This window comes from Prinia subflava, chromosome 5, assembly GCF_021018805.1.
Source record: "Prinia subflava isolate CZ2003 ecotype Zambia chromosome 5, Cam_Psub_1.2, whole genome shotgun sequence".
Lineage (NCBI taxonomy): Eukaryota > Metazoa > Chordata > Aves > Passeriformes > Cisticolidae > Prinia > Prinia subflava.
Genome location: NC_086251.1, coordinates 18541720 through 18557548, shown reverse-complemented (window position 1 = coordinate 18557548; position 15829 = coordinate 18541720). Strand labels below are relative to the sequence as shown.

At 47.8% G+C, this 15829-nt stretch overlaps 2 protein-coding genes and 1 non-coding gene across 3 annotated transcripts in view; all 3 read left to right on the top strand.

Moving 5' to 3' along the window:
* Nucleotides 1–1781: 1781 nt before the first annotated feature.
* RPLP2 (ribosomal protein lateral stalk subunit P2) lies at nt 1782–6404 on the top strand. Its single transcript, XM_063398253.1, has 5 exons — nt 1782–1941; nt 2379–2502; nt 4167–4215; nt 5800–5898; nt 6287–6404. The coding sequence occupies exons 1-5, from the start codon at nt 1814–1816 to the stop codon at nt 6361–6363; spliced, it is 477 nt and encodes a 158-aa protein (XP_063254323.1). The 5' UTR covers nt 1782–1813; the 3' UTR covers nt 6364–6404.
* Nucleotides 4348–4480, top strand: LOC134551778 (small nucleolar RNA SNORA52). Its single transcript, XR_010080678.1, has one exon. It is a non-coding gene; the product is annotated as a small nucleolar RNA SNORA52 (small nucleolar RNA).
* Nucleotides 6405–12314: 5910 nt separating the features above from the next.
* PNPLA2 (patatin like phospholipase domain containing 2) overlaps nt 12315–15829 on the top strand; it is a 30080-nt gene continuing 26565 nt past the window's right edge. The window contains exon 1 of the mRNA XM_063398252.1: nt 12315–12764. Coding sequence (XP_063254322.1) covers nt 12578–12764 — 187 coding nt within the window. The 5' untranslated portion in view covers nt 12315–12577. The remainder of the gene's footprint in view (nt 12765–15829) is intronic.

Genomic DNA, 15829 nt, shown 5'->3' with positions numbered 1-15829 from the left:
CATGGCCCTGAGGGAAATTTCCCTTCCTGCAGGTAGTAGACAGTAACCACTGACTAGTGCTCCAAGCTCTGGCTCAGTTATAACACCATGAGCCTGTTGTTTTCTGAGAGCACCTGAGCTACCACAGAAGTCCCATCACACTGGGAATCTCTGAGGCTCCCCCAGGGCGGCAAGGCGGGGATAGCCACAGCCCACACACATAGCCCTGCTGCTGACCAGCACTCCTGGTTTGTTTGGGTCCAAAGGGTTTCAGCACAGTGTTAACTCTTTACTTCTATTCCTTTCCCTAATGCAGGAAATCAAGTGAACAAGCATGGGTGGTGACTCCCATAATCCCATGGCGAGACTGTGCCACAGGATCACCACCTCCCAACCTCCCAGCACGGAGAGCAGCCTGTCCCTCCTGCGGAGAGCCTTGCCTCAGTGTGCTGTCCCCCAAGTGGGTTCTGTCACCCAGTGTGCCAATCCACACATGGAGCTGAGGTGTTTCACAGAACCACAACGTCATTCAGATTGGAAAAGACCTCCAAGGTCATTCAGTCCAACCCATGACCAAACACCACCATGTCAACTAGACCATGTCTAGTCTTTCCTTAAACACCTCTGGGGAGAGTGACTCCACCATTGCCCTGGGCAGTCCATTCCAATGTCTAATCAACCCTTCTGTGAAGAAATTCTCCCGAATGTGTAAGCTGAACCTTCCCTGACACAGCTTGAGGCTATATCCTCTTGTCCTGTTGCTAATGGCCTGGGAGAAGAGGCCAACTCCTGCCTTGTTACAGCCTCCTTTCAGGTGGTTGTAGAGAGCGATGAGGTCCTCCCTGAGCCTCCTTTTCTCCTGGCTAAACAACCCCAACTCCCTCAGCCACTCCTCACAAGATTTGTGCTCCAGACCCGTCACCAGCTCCATTGCCCTTCTCTGGACACGCTCCAGCACCTCAATATTTGTATATGAGTGAGGGGCTCAGAACTGGACACAGGGCTTGAGGTGTGGCCTCACTTGTGCCAAGTACAGAGGGACGATCACTTCCCTAATCCTGCTGGCCACTCCAAGATCGAGTTCCACCACTGACCAAACACTGCCGTGACAACTACACCAAAGCTAACTGGTATGTCCAGTTGTTCCCAGAACACTGCCGGGGACAGTGATTCCACCACCTCCCTGGGGAGCTTCCTCCAATGACCTCCCTTTCCATAAAGAAACACACAGAGGACAGGTGTGGTGCTGGCTTTCTGGATTCATCTGCCGCCCATCTCTGCACTGATACAAAATAAACAAATACAAAGACTCTGTGTGTGGATCTGCCCCATGTGCACCTGCTGGCAGAACCCAGCTCATGGGACAAATGGAGGGGATTGTGCTGATCCTACCAGGCTAGGGCAGGGCAGGATCCCAGAGTTGGAGGACAGTATTAAGCTGTGCCAGAGGAGGTTTAGGTTGAACATCAGGAGTAATTTCTCCAGAGAAAGAGTGCTCAGGCGTTGGAACAGGCTGCCCAGGCTGGCAGCACAGTCACCGTTTCTGGAGGGGTCTAAGGAAAAACTGAATATGGCACTCAGTGCCATGTTCTAATTGACAGAGTGGAATTCGGTCACAGGTTGGACTGGAGGATCTCAGAGGTGTTCTCCAATCTCATTCACTCCGTGACTCCGTGATTTGGGGTAACCACAACCATCCCCACACAAAGGACAAGGCCACACAGCTCGTCTCGGACAGGCAGCCCACGCTCTGCGCATGCGCCACCGGCGGCGCTGAGGGCGGCAGCACCCGCAGCTCCTCATTGGTCTGCGCGCTGCCCGCGGGCCCGGCCCAATGGCAGCGCTCGTTGTTGAGGGGTCGCGGGAAGAAGGCGTTGTCGAGGTCTCCGCCTCTTCCTTTCGCGGCTCTCACCCTTCGCGAGCGCACGTCCTGGGCCGCCGTCCCCGTCCGCCGCCGCACGAGTAAGCGCGGCGCGCCCCCGCCCCGCGGAATGGCGGCGTCCGGCCGCCCGCGCCTGTCTGCCGCCTCCCCGGGGCTCGGGCGGGATCACTCGGGGAGGGAGGTTGGAGGGGAGAATGGCAGCCATGTGCTCTCCTGGCCTGCGCCTGGGCCGGGACTGGCAGAGAGACGGGCCGGGTTGAGGCGAGCGCCAGGGCGGCGGTGCCTCGCTGCCGCTTTCTTTCGGGGGAGGTGTGCGGTGCGGCGCGGGCGGGAGTGTGCCGGGCCGCCGCCTGCGGGCCCCGTGCCGGCTCAGTCTGGGGAGCGTGGCCTCGCGGGGCGCGGGTTCTCATTTAGAAGCGGAATCACAGGGTTGTGGCTCGGAGGGAGAGGGATGGATGAGCTCCCTCCGAGCGCAGGTAACTCGGCCATGCTGAAACTCTGCTCTCCTGTCTTGCAGGATGCGTTACGTCGCAGCTTATCTGCTCGCCGTGCTCGGCGGCAACGAGTCCCCCACGTCCAAGGACTTGAAAAAGATCCTCGATAGCGTCGGCATCGAGACGGACGATGAACGCATGAACAAGGTGGCATTGCCTCTTAAGTCCAGGTGTCCCAGCCAACACCAGACATTAGAGCTACTTGGTTTCAGTGTTCCCGTTGTTCGCTGATTCACTGATCCTTACCAGTGTGATTTCTGAACACGGCTGAGCCAATCATAAGTTTTTACAATTTTTTTTTTAAGTTTGGCTTTCTTATTCAATACCTGTCCTCTGCAAAGGTCAGTGGTGCTGACTTGTGATAGTTCAGTCTAATCATCCTCACTGAGATGGTGGCTGCATATAAAGATGCATTGAAAATGTTCTGACGTCCTGTATAGTCTGCACTGAAGGTTCCCTTCTTATTTTCAGTCAGTATGGATTCAGAGCTAACACTGTCAAAGGCCTGGTACTCAGTAATATGTTCTTACTTAGGATGCTGCAAAGGAGCATTAGTTTCCTCACCAAGAAACATAGGCAAATTCTAACATGGAGATTAAAGGTATTTGAGGATAATATATAGGAAGATTTTGGAAATTAATACCAAAGCAGTTGTGATGGAAAAAAGACTTCGAAAGAGTATCTTCATTAGAATGTTTCTTGTGATATAATAGATCTTCAGCATTGTGGACCTAAAAACAATTGGCCATGGGGAAAAAAACCCAAGAACCAGTAAGATGATCTTATCATTTGTCCCGTACTCGTATATGAAGTGTTTCTGCAGAGGTAAAGGTAAAAAGAAACTGTTTTCCCAGTGTTTTACCATAGGCCCAAAGAGACAGTGGGTTGGCTGAGCTGTCGGCATCCTTACCATGGGATGTTGGTTTGAACTCGTCATGCTCCTGTTTGAGTGCCAGGTCTTTTGTCTTTGGCTCCTTTAGGTTTAATACATTAAAGAATGAATTGCTTTCTCCGATCCTCCAATATTACGAAAGCTATTCTGGAATCTGTTTTGGTCGTAATTAATTTTTGCATTGTCTGTATCTTCAGCCTGTGTAAATGTGGTGAAGTTTTAAAAGCACCTTTCTCTTGGATGGAGCAGTCATGCAGGCACATAATTTCACACATCCCACGCTCTGTGTAAGCATAAGGTGCCTGTTAAAAGCACTTGGCTAAATTGCTTTGGCTGCTGACTCCTAACAGCTGGGATTCACCAGTAAGTTCTGGAGCATTATTTTTAAGTGCTTGCTTTAGCAATTTTGGGGTTTGTGTTTTGCTTTTGTCATCCCTGGTTATACAGCAATGGTAGTAAAATTAAAGTTGGAACTCTGTGTTCCAGGGCAAGGATACAACAGCTTGGCTTTTAACATTTGGTAGGGCTAAGAATGAGACTCTGTGATTTTGGGTCCAGAACCCAGTGCTTCAGAGCCTCCCGGGGGCATTAAGCAAGAAATGTAAACAGTCCCTCAGGGACTTACACTGTTGGTGGTGCTGCCTTATTGGTTCCACAAGATTTCTGTATCCTCTTTTTTTCAAGGTCGTTGGATTAATTATAATTCAGTAACATATTTCATGAAAATGCCTAAAGTATTGAAGACTTAGCTGAAGTTTTCATGTCAATGTTCTGTTGCTGGCACTGAGAAGTAAGGAGTTTTGGGGCTAGATAAGCAGAAGGATGGAGGTGCTGCATATGATGATTCATCAGTACTTGTTTACATGTAGCTTTTTCTAATGCTGTTTGGAAACTCTTACATTCTGAATTTTACTTACAGGTTATTAGTGAGCTGAATGGAAAAAACATTGAAGATGTAATTGCCCAGGGTAAGTAGAGTCTCGGAGTGACCCAGGTAATTGCCTCTGTTACTCTGATAGCCTAGCCTTGAGGGGGTAGAGTTGCAGCCAAGTCACTGACTCTGTTCAGCATCGTGCATCACAGCCGAACTGAGTGAAACCAGGTCCATTCTAATTCCCTGCAGGTCAGTGCCAGTACCTGCTGGGTTTCGCTTGTGGACCACATTAAACTGGAGAACTTCAGCATGTATGAGCTTACTGGTAGTCTGCTCATGATGTGGTTTTCTGGACACGTTGATAAAAGCCTGAGCTGTCCTTTGGGTTCTCTAGGAGATGTTTTGTGTTTTACCCACTTGTGTGCACTGGTGATGGAAAGCATGAGGAACAGGCAGTTGGCATTGGGGTTCAGCTGCACCTGTGTGATGAGCACAAGCCTCCCCCGTGCACATCTCATGTAGAGCAATGAGTCCAGCATTTCCCTTTCCCTGAGACAGAACTCTGAGGGCTGATATCCACTGAAACTTGTGCTCTTATTGAAGCTGGAACTTTTCACATGAATTGACTGGGTTATAGGGCTGGATTAAAGCAGAGCTGAGGTAGTGCAAAGGTTTCTGAGTAATGATTTTTATTTTTTTTTTGCAAGTGTATAGGCACAAGGGACTTTGCAGGCATATTTTTGCTCAAAGGTTGCCAGGACTTTGCTTGGCCTTGCTGTCAGGAGCAGGCTCTGGACATTTTCTATCAGTGTGGTTTGAAAGACCTAAGAGAGCTATTATACATGTGGTTACAACACACTCTCTTTCTGTAATACTTTAAATAAATTGTTTCTTAGAACATACATGGATATGAAACATGTTTGTTTACTTTGCTAGTTTAATTAGATCTTGAAGTAATAGGGAATTATTTAGAAACTGATTCCCAGAAACTGGAATACAGGCAAACAGAGTTTGTATGTAACCTTTAAATGCCAAGGGAGCCTTGGTATGTGAAAGACAAAGAGGCCAGAGAACTAGCTGGCTTTCCAAATATGAGCAGAAATCACAAGTCCCAAAGGAGATGCAATAGGGTTCATAGGGTGCTGAGGAATTTGTGTAAAATACTGTACTCTTTGCCATAAATAAACCAATCTTTCCCTTTCTCTCCTGTAAGTGTGATCCAGTTATGCCCTCAGAGTTCTCTTTACCCTTAAAGGGAGGAGGGGGGAAGGAGCAGGGCAAGCCAGTGCTGCTGCTGTGTTACTTTTGAGGTACATTATCACTTTCTGGGCTACTGTACTGTATTCAGAGAACAATGTGGGTGTGGAAAATTGGATGTGTTCGCTGCTATTTTTGTGACAGCTTTTGGAAAAAAAGGCTGGGACTTTGTGTACAGAAGAAAACTTGCTAATAATAAGTTGCCAATGTTATTGGGATAAGCCTTTGCGAATCTTAAAACTTCTGGGTTTTTTTCACAGAACAATTTATATTTATCATGGATGAAGCCTCTTCTTTCAGCAGATGGTGACAGGTTCAATCCATGAGATGGGATCTGTTTTTTCTGCACTCTTCCATTTCCCCTAACTTGTGTGCTTGGGATGAGCCCGTAAATGAATCCCTTCTCTTGTGTCCCCCTCAGGTAATGGAAAGCTTGCCAGCATGCCGGCCGGGGGAGCCGTGGCAGTGTCTGCCGGAGGGGGCTCTGCTGCTCCTGCTGCAGCTGCTGCCCCTGCTGCTGGTGAGTGTGAGGGGAGAGGCTGCAGGGCAGCTCCTCTTGGCCCTGGTAACAGTTTAACAACTGACTCCACACTGGCACTTCAGTATGTGATGGAAATGCCAACTGAAGAGTTACTTTTCCTTTGGGCAGCCAGAAGCATTTCCTCTTTAGCTGCCTTAGGATTGGTCGTGCTTAGAACCAAGAATCAAAGATACTTGGTGGTGTAAAGCACATCCCTGCAGCAGTAGTGTCTGTATCCAGTCAGTGTATTTGGTTGCTGAAAGGGAAGGAGATGAACCCTGGAGGCTCCAATACCAGGCAGGGGAGCTTAGAACTCCAAAACTTGTATCTTGAAAATCCATAGTGCAGTGTTAATACTGACTATTCACTTGTTCTTTTTTTCCTTCAGCTGAGGAGAAGAAAGAAGAGAAGAAGGAGGAATCGGAGGAATCTGATGATGACATGGGATTCGGCCTCTTTGATTAATTATTTGTTACAGAGAAGTTATTAAAATCCTTTGTTTTAAATGTTTTTGTGTTCATTATTATTACCATACAAGTGCTCTTGGATTCAGCTGTTCTTAAAATAGCTCTGACACAGCTTTGATCTTTATCTTCGCAATAGGTGTGTGAATCTAATGACAGACTGTAAGACTCAACTCAGAGTACTGAGGAAATGGCAAAGCTTGTGTGACCTTGAATGCTTGTTTGACACTGCTGTTTCTTAAACAGTTTGTGGAAACTGAATCTTCCTGATGTTAGCCTTCTCCATACGATTTTGCTCTTGGTTACTCAGTGAAGTGGCTCATCTATTCAGCAATAAAAGGACTTAGTTTTCCAGAATCTGTTTATTCAATTCCAAAATGCAAAACTGAATGAACAGCAGGCCTGAATTAGTCCAGAAACATAATTTCAGAGCTAATTATAGTAATTTGGTTTTTAAATATTAAAAAGCACCAATTTCATTACTGTCAGATTTCCAAGATGTAGGGACAACACCAATAACATGGTTGAGTAGGATTTCCTGTTACATCCATATGCCTAACAGTCTGTAACCAAAAAAAAACCTAACTGCATCCTGCTGTCATGGGACACAGATCAATGCAGAGGTGCCCTTCATGCTGAATGACTGTTCTGCGCTATCAGGATGTAAATCATACCTTGATGTGAGCAAAGAAACATGAGAATGGTGGTTTTGGAGAACTGAGACATCCCTGGCATGCCAAGAAGAACGTATCAGCTTGAGAGGAAGGTAAATTTTGCTTTATTTAAAAAATGTCTAATGCTAGAAAATGGTTTTGGGAGGCAACTTACCCTGGCTTCTTGTGGAAGTCTTCATCTGTCAGTGTAGGTAGAGTAGAAATTGCATTTGTGATGTCTGCATAGGTGGAATCAAAAAGATATCCCTGCAGTGTGTACTGAGGAGCTTTTCTAGTGTGGTTGTTTTTGGAGAAAAAGCAATCATTGATACAGCTGTGTTTGTATCAGTCATTGGACAAAGCATGGCAAGTACTTCTGAGAGTAGAGATAGGGGAAATCCAAGCAGGAAAAACTTTTATCTCTGGCATACTGAGAGAAAACACCCAATGCTTCATAGCCAAGCAAGAGAGCAGTTGGAAGTTAAGAGCCTCAAAATGGCCACAATTTAAGCAACTAACCCATGCTGCAAAAAAAATGTACAGGAGGTAACAGTGCCAATACCTTTCATCTACTTTGTCTCTGAAGTGCCAGCCTGATGGTCTGGCAGTAATGAAAACCACCCATAGTTCACCATAGTTCTCTGTCAGACTCGTAATGGCAGTGGTTCAGCCCTGGGACTTGGGGGGCTCTGTTGCTTTCCCTGGCGATTTCTCCATTTCAAGTTGCTGAAAAAAAATGGTTCTTGAATGTGGTTTTATTGAGAGGTGTCTCGCCCCGCTCACCAGCAGTGCCTTGCTTTGCTGTTTCAAGAGCACCATCAGTGTTTACACAGGAAGGGACTGCCCTGGCACACCACTCAGGGTTTTTCCATGCACAGAGGAATTCGTTTGAATGGCGCTGAGCTACTTGATGAGTTTGCTGTGCCCAGGCTCATGGGATGAAACAAACCTGTGGTGCCAGCTACTGGATACTGTGACGAGGGGAGGAATACAACTAAATCTAGATTAACTTATTTTTTTACTGTGTTTTTCTCTGTTTTTCCAGTGTGACCTTTTAACCTAAAGTTATGGACCTGATCTGTGGTGAGTGTCCTCTTAAAACCTTTAAATTCCTTTGTGAAAAATGCATAATTTTAATGAAAACTATCAGTCAACCTGCTCTGAGAAAAAGGATAGCTAATTTGGTAAACTGTTCTGAGAAAACTTCTGGGGGCAGCTCTCAGGGAAAGCACTGAAAATAGAGCTCTCATCACAGTGCCATGAGGAGCCAATGTAACCTAGCCACATCATAGGTTTTTCTTGAGAAGGTCAGGGCATGGCTTGGTTCTGCTCCAGGACTTCACACACATTTTGCAGAATTTGCTAAAACCTCTGCATAGTGAACATTTCTTCTGAATACAAAATCAAACCTATTAAGTTTACTTTCCCCTTCCTTACCTAGTTATGAAACTGTTGCCACCTCATGGCTTTGTACGTGAGTAGTGCTGTGCCTGTTGCACATTGTTGGTGCTCTGCATGGAGTTCACCACTGTTTTCTTCAGAATTCACACACACAATTCAGAAATCACACTTCTGATTTCAATGAGCTTCAGCTGTGAAGGAGATGGGATCCCTGCTTCTGTTCTGGAGTCACTGTTCTGAGTTTTCAAGTCTCAGTGATGCCCTTTCAGACTTACCAATAATTTCCAAAGGCAAGAGTACTGGTGGGGTGGGTGCATTGTATTCCATGGTTCTCTCGGAGAAGACTAGTGCCTCCTAATACTTGGACTTGTGGCCTAGTCCATCCCCCTTTCAGAATCAATTTTAGCTGGAGAAGTTTTCCTGAATTCTTCATAAAAGATAGGCTCAAGGGCATTGAAGAGAAAGGGAGGGATAGTCTTGTGCCTGGAGATTACACTGGTAACTGATCATTACCACATTGATAGCAGGGGAGAGTGATTTAGTCATAGGGTGGACATTGAAATGTGCAGGATTTCCTCACTGGTACACGAATGCCACACCATCTCAAATCGGCTCTCACTGAAAGTCATTCCTTACAAACAGCCTGGGGCAGGGAAAGGGACTACTTTCCACTACTTGGAAAGCACGGAGAATGTCCTGGACACTACTGTAAAGCAATGAGCAACCTGGGGCTCCCTGGGGCCCCTTTCAACTGGTTTCCCTCTTACTACCAAGGCTCAGTTTTGTAAGCTGCTACATGCAGGCAGGCCTGCTGAACTCCGTAGTTTTTACTTACGTAGGGGCAGAGATGGCTGTAGTACCTTTCCTAGAAGAAAAATTCAGTCCCAAGAGGGCAGGACACTCCTCTGCCTCAGGAGATGCTCCAATGAAGCAAGTGCCAGGAGTCTGCCATGAAATGATCTGACATACACAAATGTCACAGGTAAGAAAAACACATTTAACTGTGGCTTTCCAGTGATGTTAAGAGCACTCGGGTTGAGCTTCATGACTGGTGTGCCTTTCCTGCTGACTATGCACAGCAATACTAAAGTAACATTCTGGAATCAACATTGTAACAGGCTGCCTTTGGTCTTCCCTTGAATTCCCAAGGGCCAGCAAAAACACAAGGTCTTGCCTGAAAAATCAGACATTGTTTGTTTGTATGTATTATCTTGTAGGTACTAACAGCCCACCATTCATTAGGCTAGAAAATAAACACAACAACGAGAGATTGCATGTGCAGCTGTCTCCATGGCATCTCAGCTTGTGGGGGACTAGTGGATTTGAAGAGTTTCAGCTGGACTTTGACACAAAGGAAAAGCTGCCTTGGAAATCTTGCTGATCTGGCTTACTGGTGCATTGTGAGCAACAGCAGAACTATAGCACTTTCTTACTGGGGAGAGAGAGATTAGTTTTGGGGGTTAATTTGTTTTTGAGAAAAGCACAGTTGTTTGTCAGCTCGCTCATGCCAGTACCCAGGCAGCACTCCACCAGAGATTAGTGTTCACATGGTTTGTTTCATCGACCTGGTTCAACAGGGCAGCATTAACCTCCTCAAATAAGTAACCTTGAGGGCCAAGGCAGAGTGAACAGTAAACAACTCAGGATGAGATTGCTGTTGGGAAATCAAGTGAAACTAACTCCAGCATTGTCGCAGCATTGTTGTTTCTGTTTTCCAGACATGCTAGGAACATTAGGGCTTGTGAAATGCTGGGAAAAGAGGGGAGCAGCATTGGCTCCAGAATGAAGATGTTCTTGTGGTTACAAGTGTTTGGGAGGTATCTGCAGACAAGGTTCAATTTTGCCACAGACTTCTGCTAAAGTCACAGCCCAGTGACAAGTTCTTCTGCAGAACAATCCCTGTTCTGGAAAAGGCGAGACAGGATGTTTCCTTTGGGCTTGATTGAATGAAAATATCTTTCTGTGTCATCAGAAACATGGGGTGGAAGCTCCGTAATCACCTTGGTGTTCAGGGCCTGTAAGAGAGTCAAGGCTCAGGTGTGCCAGGGCTCACTCCAGGTGGAGGAGATGAGGGCTGACAAGGGTTATGTAACCACATCAAATGCAAGGGAGGAAGGAAATTACAAAAACAACTAGAGGGAGGAGAGGAAGGGAGAGAAGGGCGGGTAAAAAGAGAGGGTTAAGGTAAGCAGGGTTAATTCTTTATGTACTCAGGATGTTAATATGTATAAAGCGTAGTTCCTGGCAGCTAGGTGAGGTGGTGGGCTTGGAGGCAGGACCTGAAAGAAAAATAAAACTGTACTCCTGCTCGTCTGATGAAAGCAAAATGCAAACACTTAATGAAAAAGTGCTCTGTCTGTAGGGGCTGGAGTATGATGTCTAACTTGAACTCAAATATTGGTCTTATGCAAGGGTTACCTGCTGAATTTAGTTGTTTCTGTCACCTGACTGTGAGGCAGTAGACTGAGGCACTAAACAGCTGTTCTTGCACCCTGGATGGTTACTCTTTTGGGAGGGTATTAGCCTCCCTCGTGTCATTTGAAAGGATGTTGGGAGTGGAAGGAACAGGAAGAGGGGCTACTCGGATGACCTCCACTAGCACAAATGGTGAAAGAGCTGTTAAGGACAGGTATAACACTATCCCAAGTGGGGAACTTCTGGCCAGTTATGAGAAAACAAATTCAAATTGCTTTATGCCAAGGTTAATTAAGTGGTTTTATAAACTTTGGTAGGAAGTGCTTTCTGCCCTATGTTGCTTCCATTAAAAATTTATTCTTTTTGTTTTGTATCCCCCAAACCTCCCTCTTACTGATCTTGCTTCCTAGCTTTGAGTAGAGCAGCTTTTTCTCTTTTGATCTTTTTGATGTCTCTGTAAACTTTCCTACTTACCTAATGATTTGGATGACTGTAGTCTGTATTGTTTATGGTAAGGGGATCTTTATAGTTTCTGATTTTTTTTTTATTATCTACTAGAACTGGCCTCTCACCCAGTGCTGCTCTGTGGCGACCTTTTGCAAAAATTCTGCTGAAAATCACAGTTGCCCTGACTAAATGTAAGAATTTTGGTGAGCTTAGAGGCATGTGGAGAAAAAAATGTTGAGAAAAGGTTAACAAAGGTAAGCAACTGTGTGTGTGTTTGGGTGATTAGTATACAACAGTCTACAACTTCCTCGTAAAGAGAAGAGAAGGGGCAGGCACTGTCTCTTCTCTCTGGTGAGCAGTGACAGAACTCGAGGGAATGGCCTGAAACTGTGTCAGGGCAGGTTTAGGTTGGATATTAGAAAAAGGTTCACTCCCCAGAGGGTGCTGAGGACTGGAACAGGTTCCCCAGGAGAGTGGTCACAACACAAGCCTTCCCAAGAATTCAAGAGGTGTTTGAACAGTACTCTTGGGCATATGGTGTGACTCTTGGGGACATCCTGTGCAGGTCCAGGAGTCAATGATTCCTTGTGGGTTCCTTCCAACTGTTCTATTAGTTAAGCAGCGGAGAAAGCTGTTGAGGGAGGACAGAGGGATTGCCTTTTTCCCAGTTACGCCCTATTGCTGTGACAAGACTTGCCTCCTTCTGACTCCAGCTTTTTGTGAAAGGGGAAAGCTTTTCTCGTTCTCTCACGTTTCCTGCCCGATCCCTGAAAACAAAGGAAACCCCAAGGACTCGGAGCAGATGCCAAGAATCAGGATGTTCCGAGAGGGAAGGACAGCCTGCCGGCCCGGGACAGGGCGAGGTTCGGGGTGCTGCGAGCAGCCGCAGCCCTCTCCTCCGAGAAGCCGCCTCGGCCCTGGCCGCTCCGGGCGGCGCTGGCACGGCTGCCCGGCTCGGCAGCGGCAGCGCCCGCAATGCCCCCGGGCCGGGAGAGGGTTCACCGGAGGAAGGGTTGGCAGGAGGGGCCGGGCGATCCCGCCCGCCCGGGGCTGCCGAGGGGCGGCGGCCGTGCCGGGGGCGGGCCCGAGGGCCGGGCCGCCGCATATAAAGTTGGCAGCCGGCACGGCTCTCTAGCGGCGGAGTCGGTGGTGATCTCTGTTCCTGTGTGCAGTAGCAGCGCTTCCTCGCTGTCCCGCCCGACCCGAGGCGGTGCGAGAAGAGACCCGCGGCTTCACCTCTCCGCCGCGGCCGCTGCCGCTTCCCCCGGCACCCCCCGCCTCCCGCGGGGCGCAGAGGCCATGTTCCCGCCGGACTCCACCTGGAATATCTCCTTCGCCGGCTGCGGCTTCCTGGGGGTCTACCACATCGGCGTGGCCAGCTGCCTGCAGGAACATGCCCCGTTCCTGGTCGCCAACGCCAAGAAGGTGTACGGAGCCTCGGCCGGGGCGCTCACCGCCACCGCCCTCGTCAGCGGCGCCTGCCTCGGTAAGCGCGGGCCGAGCCCGGCGCTCCTTCGCCTGTTCCCTTCGTTAGTGCTAATTGGTTAATTAGAGCAACAGCGAGGGGCTGTCGTGTATATCTGTATGTGGGTGTATATCTGTATGTGCGTGTAAACAGCGCTGCGCGCTCTTCCTCCCGAAGGGCGAGCGGCGCTTTAAGGCCTTTCCCCCGCCCCGGTCCCTGACGGGAGGCGGAGGTCAGGGAGGCCCCTGATGGCAGCAAGTGAGCGCAGGGGTCCCGGTTCCGACACTCACCCACACAGATCTATCTAATGTGGACTTGTTGGGCTCGGTTTGTGGGCTTACCTTGCTTGGGTGTAGGACTGGTGGGGCTCTGGGTGAGGAGAGGAGCCTCTCGCCGTGTGGGCACCGGCCCCTGGTGGCTGTGAACGGGGGCTGAGGCGGCTGGAGATGGAGATACCGAGTTTGCTGGGCAGCATCTCTGAGTAGCACAGCCTTCCATCTGCATCTTTATTTCTGGAGGAGGGTCTTGGGCACTGAAGAATTCTCTTGCCCTCTGCAAGAGCTAGATCTCCAGTTTAGCTGTATTTTATCTCTGTTTTCAAGCTAGAGAATAACCTTAAAGAGTATCTCTGAAGCAAGCACACAGTGTAGTGTGTCCCTATGCCTGGGAAACTGCTGAAGACAATGGTCTGTGGTGCCTCCCGGCTTTTTTGTCATTTTGCACATGGGAGAAAGGCAACAAAACCCATGTGAGGGTCTGTACTTGGAAGCATTTATGTTGAGAATAACAAATGCAGAAAAGTTTCTTAAGCTTGAAAGAGGAATGTGGTGTGAGAGAATCAGGTATATCTATTTAGTCTCAGAGAATTATGAGTCTCTCCGAGAGCTAAGGGCAGCCAGAGCTGTTTACTGCTTTTCCACAGCACTCATTTTTGAGATGTAGCCCCCATCAAAAGTTAGCATTATCTGTGTAGTTACGTTTGAAGTTTCCTTTCCTAAGCATTTGTTTACAGAAATGCCCAGTGAAGCGCAGCCATAACTTCTGTAGCTCCTAGAAGCTGTTCAGACCCCAATCTGGCATCTCAAAGGCTGTAGTGATACCCTGGTACCAACTTTTACTGTGGACAAGAGATAAAAATCCCTAATCCCTTCTTGTGTAGGGATCCATTTGCAGGTAGCTGCCAGGGATTTAGTTGTTTAATTGCTGCTGCTTCTGTTGAAGAGCTGACTCCCCAATTAGTTCCCAAACTGGGTGATCCCTCTGCCACTCCAAGGCGTGGCACAAGTGTGAGACAGGCTGACAGTAGTGCCCAAATCCTCTGCCTTGCTCAGATGCCATTCTGAGTGCTGAGCAATCCTGGTATCATGTCTACTTTGTCCTTGCTACTTGTATGTCCAGAACATCCATGGTGTGCCAGGCACTGCCCTGAGGGAGGCATCCAGTGTGCTAGAGAGCTTTCTGTGAATCAAACAGGTTTTCCCACTCCTTGTGGGGTACAGTGGGAGGCATTATTAAGAGGACTGGGTTAGGGGCCACCTTTTGGGAAGCGTTCACCTACCTCCTGAGGGAGGGCAGGCCATGCTCTGTAAAGCTAACCAAGGCTTGGGTCTTGGATGTTGCAGTTCTGTCTTCTGTTTGACGTCCCTGGAATTGTTTTCTTCTGACTCACCCGTGTGACTGACATGTATCTTGGGTAGAGAGCAGCTCTAAGGCAACAGAGTTGAGTTGACTTGTGAAAGTAAAAGCACACAGGGTGCGTGGCTGGGCCATGGTATCGCCGTACCTTGCCTGTGTCATAAACCCTCCTGACAGTGCAGCTCCCAGGTGGCGGTCCAGAGGTTGGAATGAAATCATAGGAGTAAAAGAGGACAGGGCAGAAGGTACAGCTAAGCCTCATACAGGCTCTTGTAGGGCCCTGAGTACCTGTGTTTGCTGTGCTGCTGAGAGCAGGGGGAGCGCATGGGCTTTGATCCTATGGCACCTGCTACTCTGCACTGTCTGTTGCCCTGTCCATGAAACTGGAATGCTGAATAGTGCCTCTTAATGAATGACAAATGGGGGAATTCTGCAGAAGCCTTACTTATTTGACTGTGAGTAAATAAAGTTAGTGTCCTCATGCCTGTGAACTCAAGAAGACTCTACTATGCAGAGACAAATACTTGCAGGGGAGGAGTGGAAAAACTTCTTCCTTGGGGGTTTTTCTTTGAGTTCAATCTTTTGAGACCATGATCAGAGAGAGCAGATATCTTCCTTGACTTCAGAGAGTAAGATCCCACTTAGTGGTTTCTTTTCCAGCTTTTTCCCTCTGGCCTTTGCATCTGTTCAGCTCGCCTTTGAACACATTCTGCCTTCTCAGTTAGTTAAGAACTCACTATCATCATTGTGTAGAACAGGAAGGCTTTGCTATGGGCTGACACTGAGCTGAAAGCCCTGACCAAGGGATCTGCAGCCTTTAGAGCACACTGTGGGCTTCAAAGGTGTGTTTGAGAATACCATAGAAAAGAATGTTGGGCGTGCATATTACTTAGGCAGAGCACCTTATATTTATATAAGAGATCAGGAGGTATTTACAGTCTGATATGACCTTGCCTAGCTCTGGTTAAGCACTTTACCATTAAGTTGGAGGGATCTTGGATTTATTGTTCAAGGTTACAACAGTAATGTTGCCCTGCATCTGAAGTGCTCTCTCTCCAACTTTGAGGTTCTTGTGTTTGCTGGCATGAAAAAGCAGTGTCATTTTTCCACTAGAATAATCTCTATGACTATCAAGGTGCATTGGGCAGTCTCCTGTGTTTACAAGTTACTTGATTGTGCGCAGTGCAGGGTTCTGGTATGAATGGCTTCTTGCCCCAGGGGTATTCTGGAAAACAGCTGCTGTCATGCCTGTACCTTCTCTTCTACTCTTTGGGCTCTTGGAGTCCAGCACACCAGGAAATGCACCTTTATATGCCAAGCAAGTGAAAAGTTTTCGTGCTGGCATTGCAGTCTCCTCTTTGTGCGTACCTCAAATCCTGCAGCTTTTCACAAATTCTAGGTATGGAGCTTTGAGGATGGTAACCTCTCTGTATAAATCTGAAAGTCACTGG

Excerpts from the sequence above, each read along its gene's own strand:
- RPLP2 (XM_063398253.1), top strand. The coding sequence starts at position 1,814 with ATGGCAGCGCTCGTTGTTGAGGGGTCGCGGGAAGAAGGCGTTGTCGAG. Across the intron at positions 4,216-5,799 it reads TGAAGATGTAATTGCCCAGG|GTAATGGAAAGCTTGCCAGC; the intron begins GTAAGTAGAGTC and ends TGTCCCCCTCAG. Across the intron at positions 5,899-6,286 it reads AGCTGCTGCCCCTGCTGCTG|CTGAGGAGAAGAAAGAAGAG; the intron begins GTGAGTGTGAGG and ends TTTTTCCTTCAG.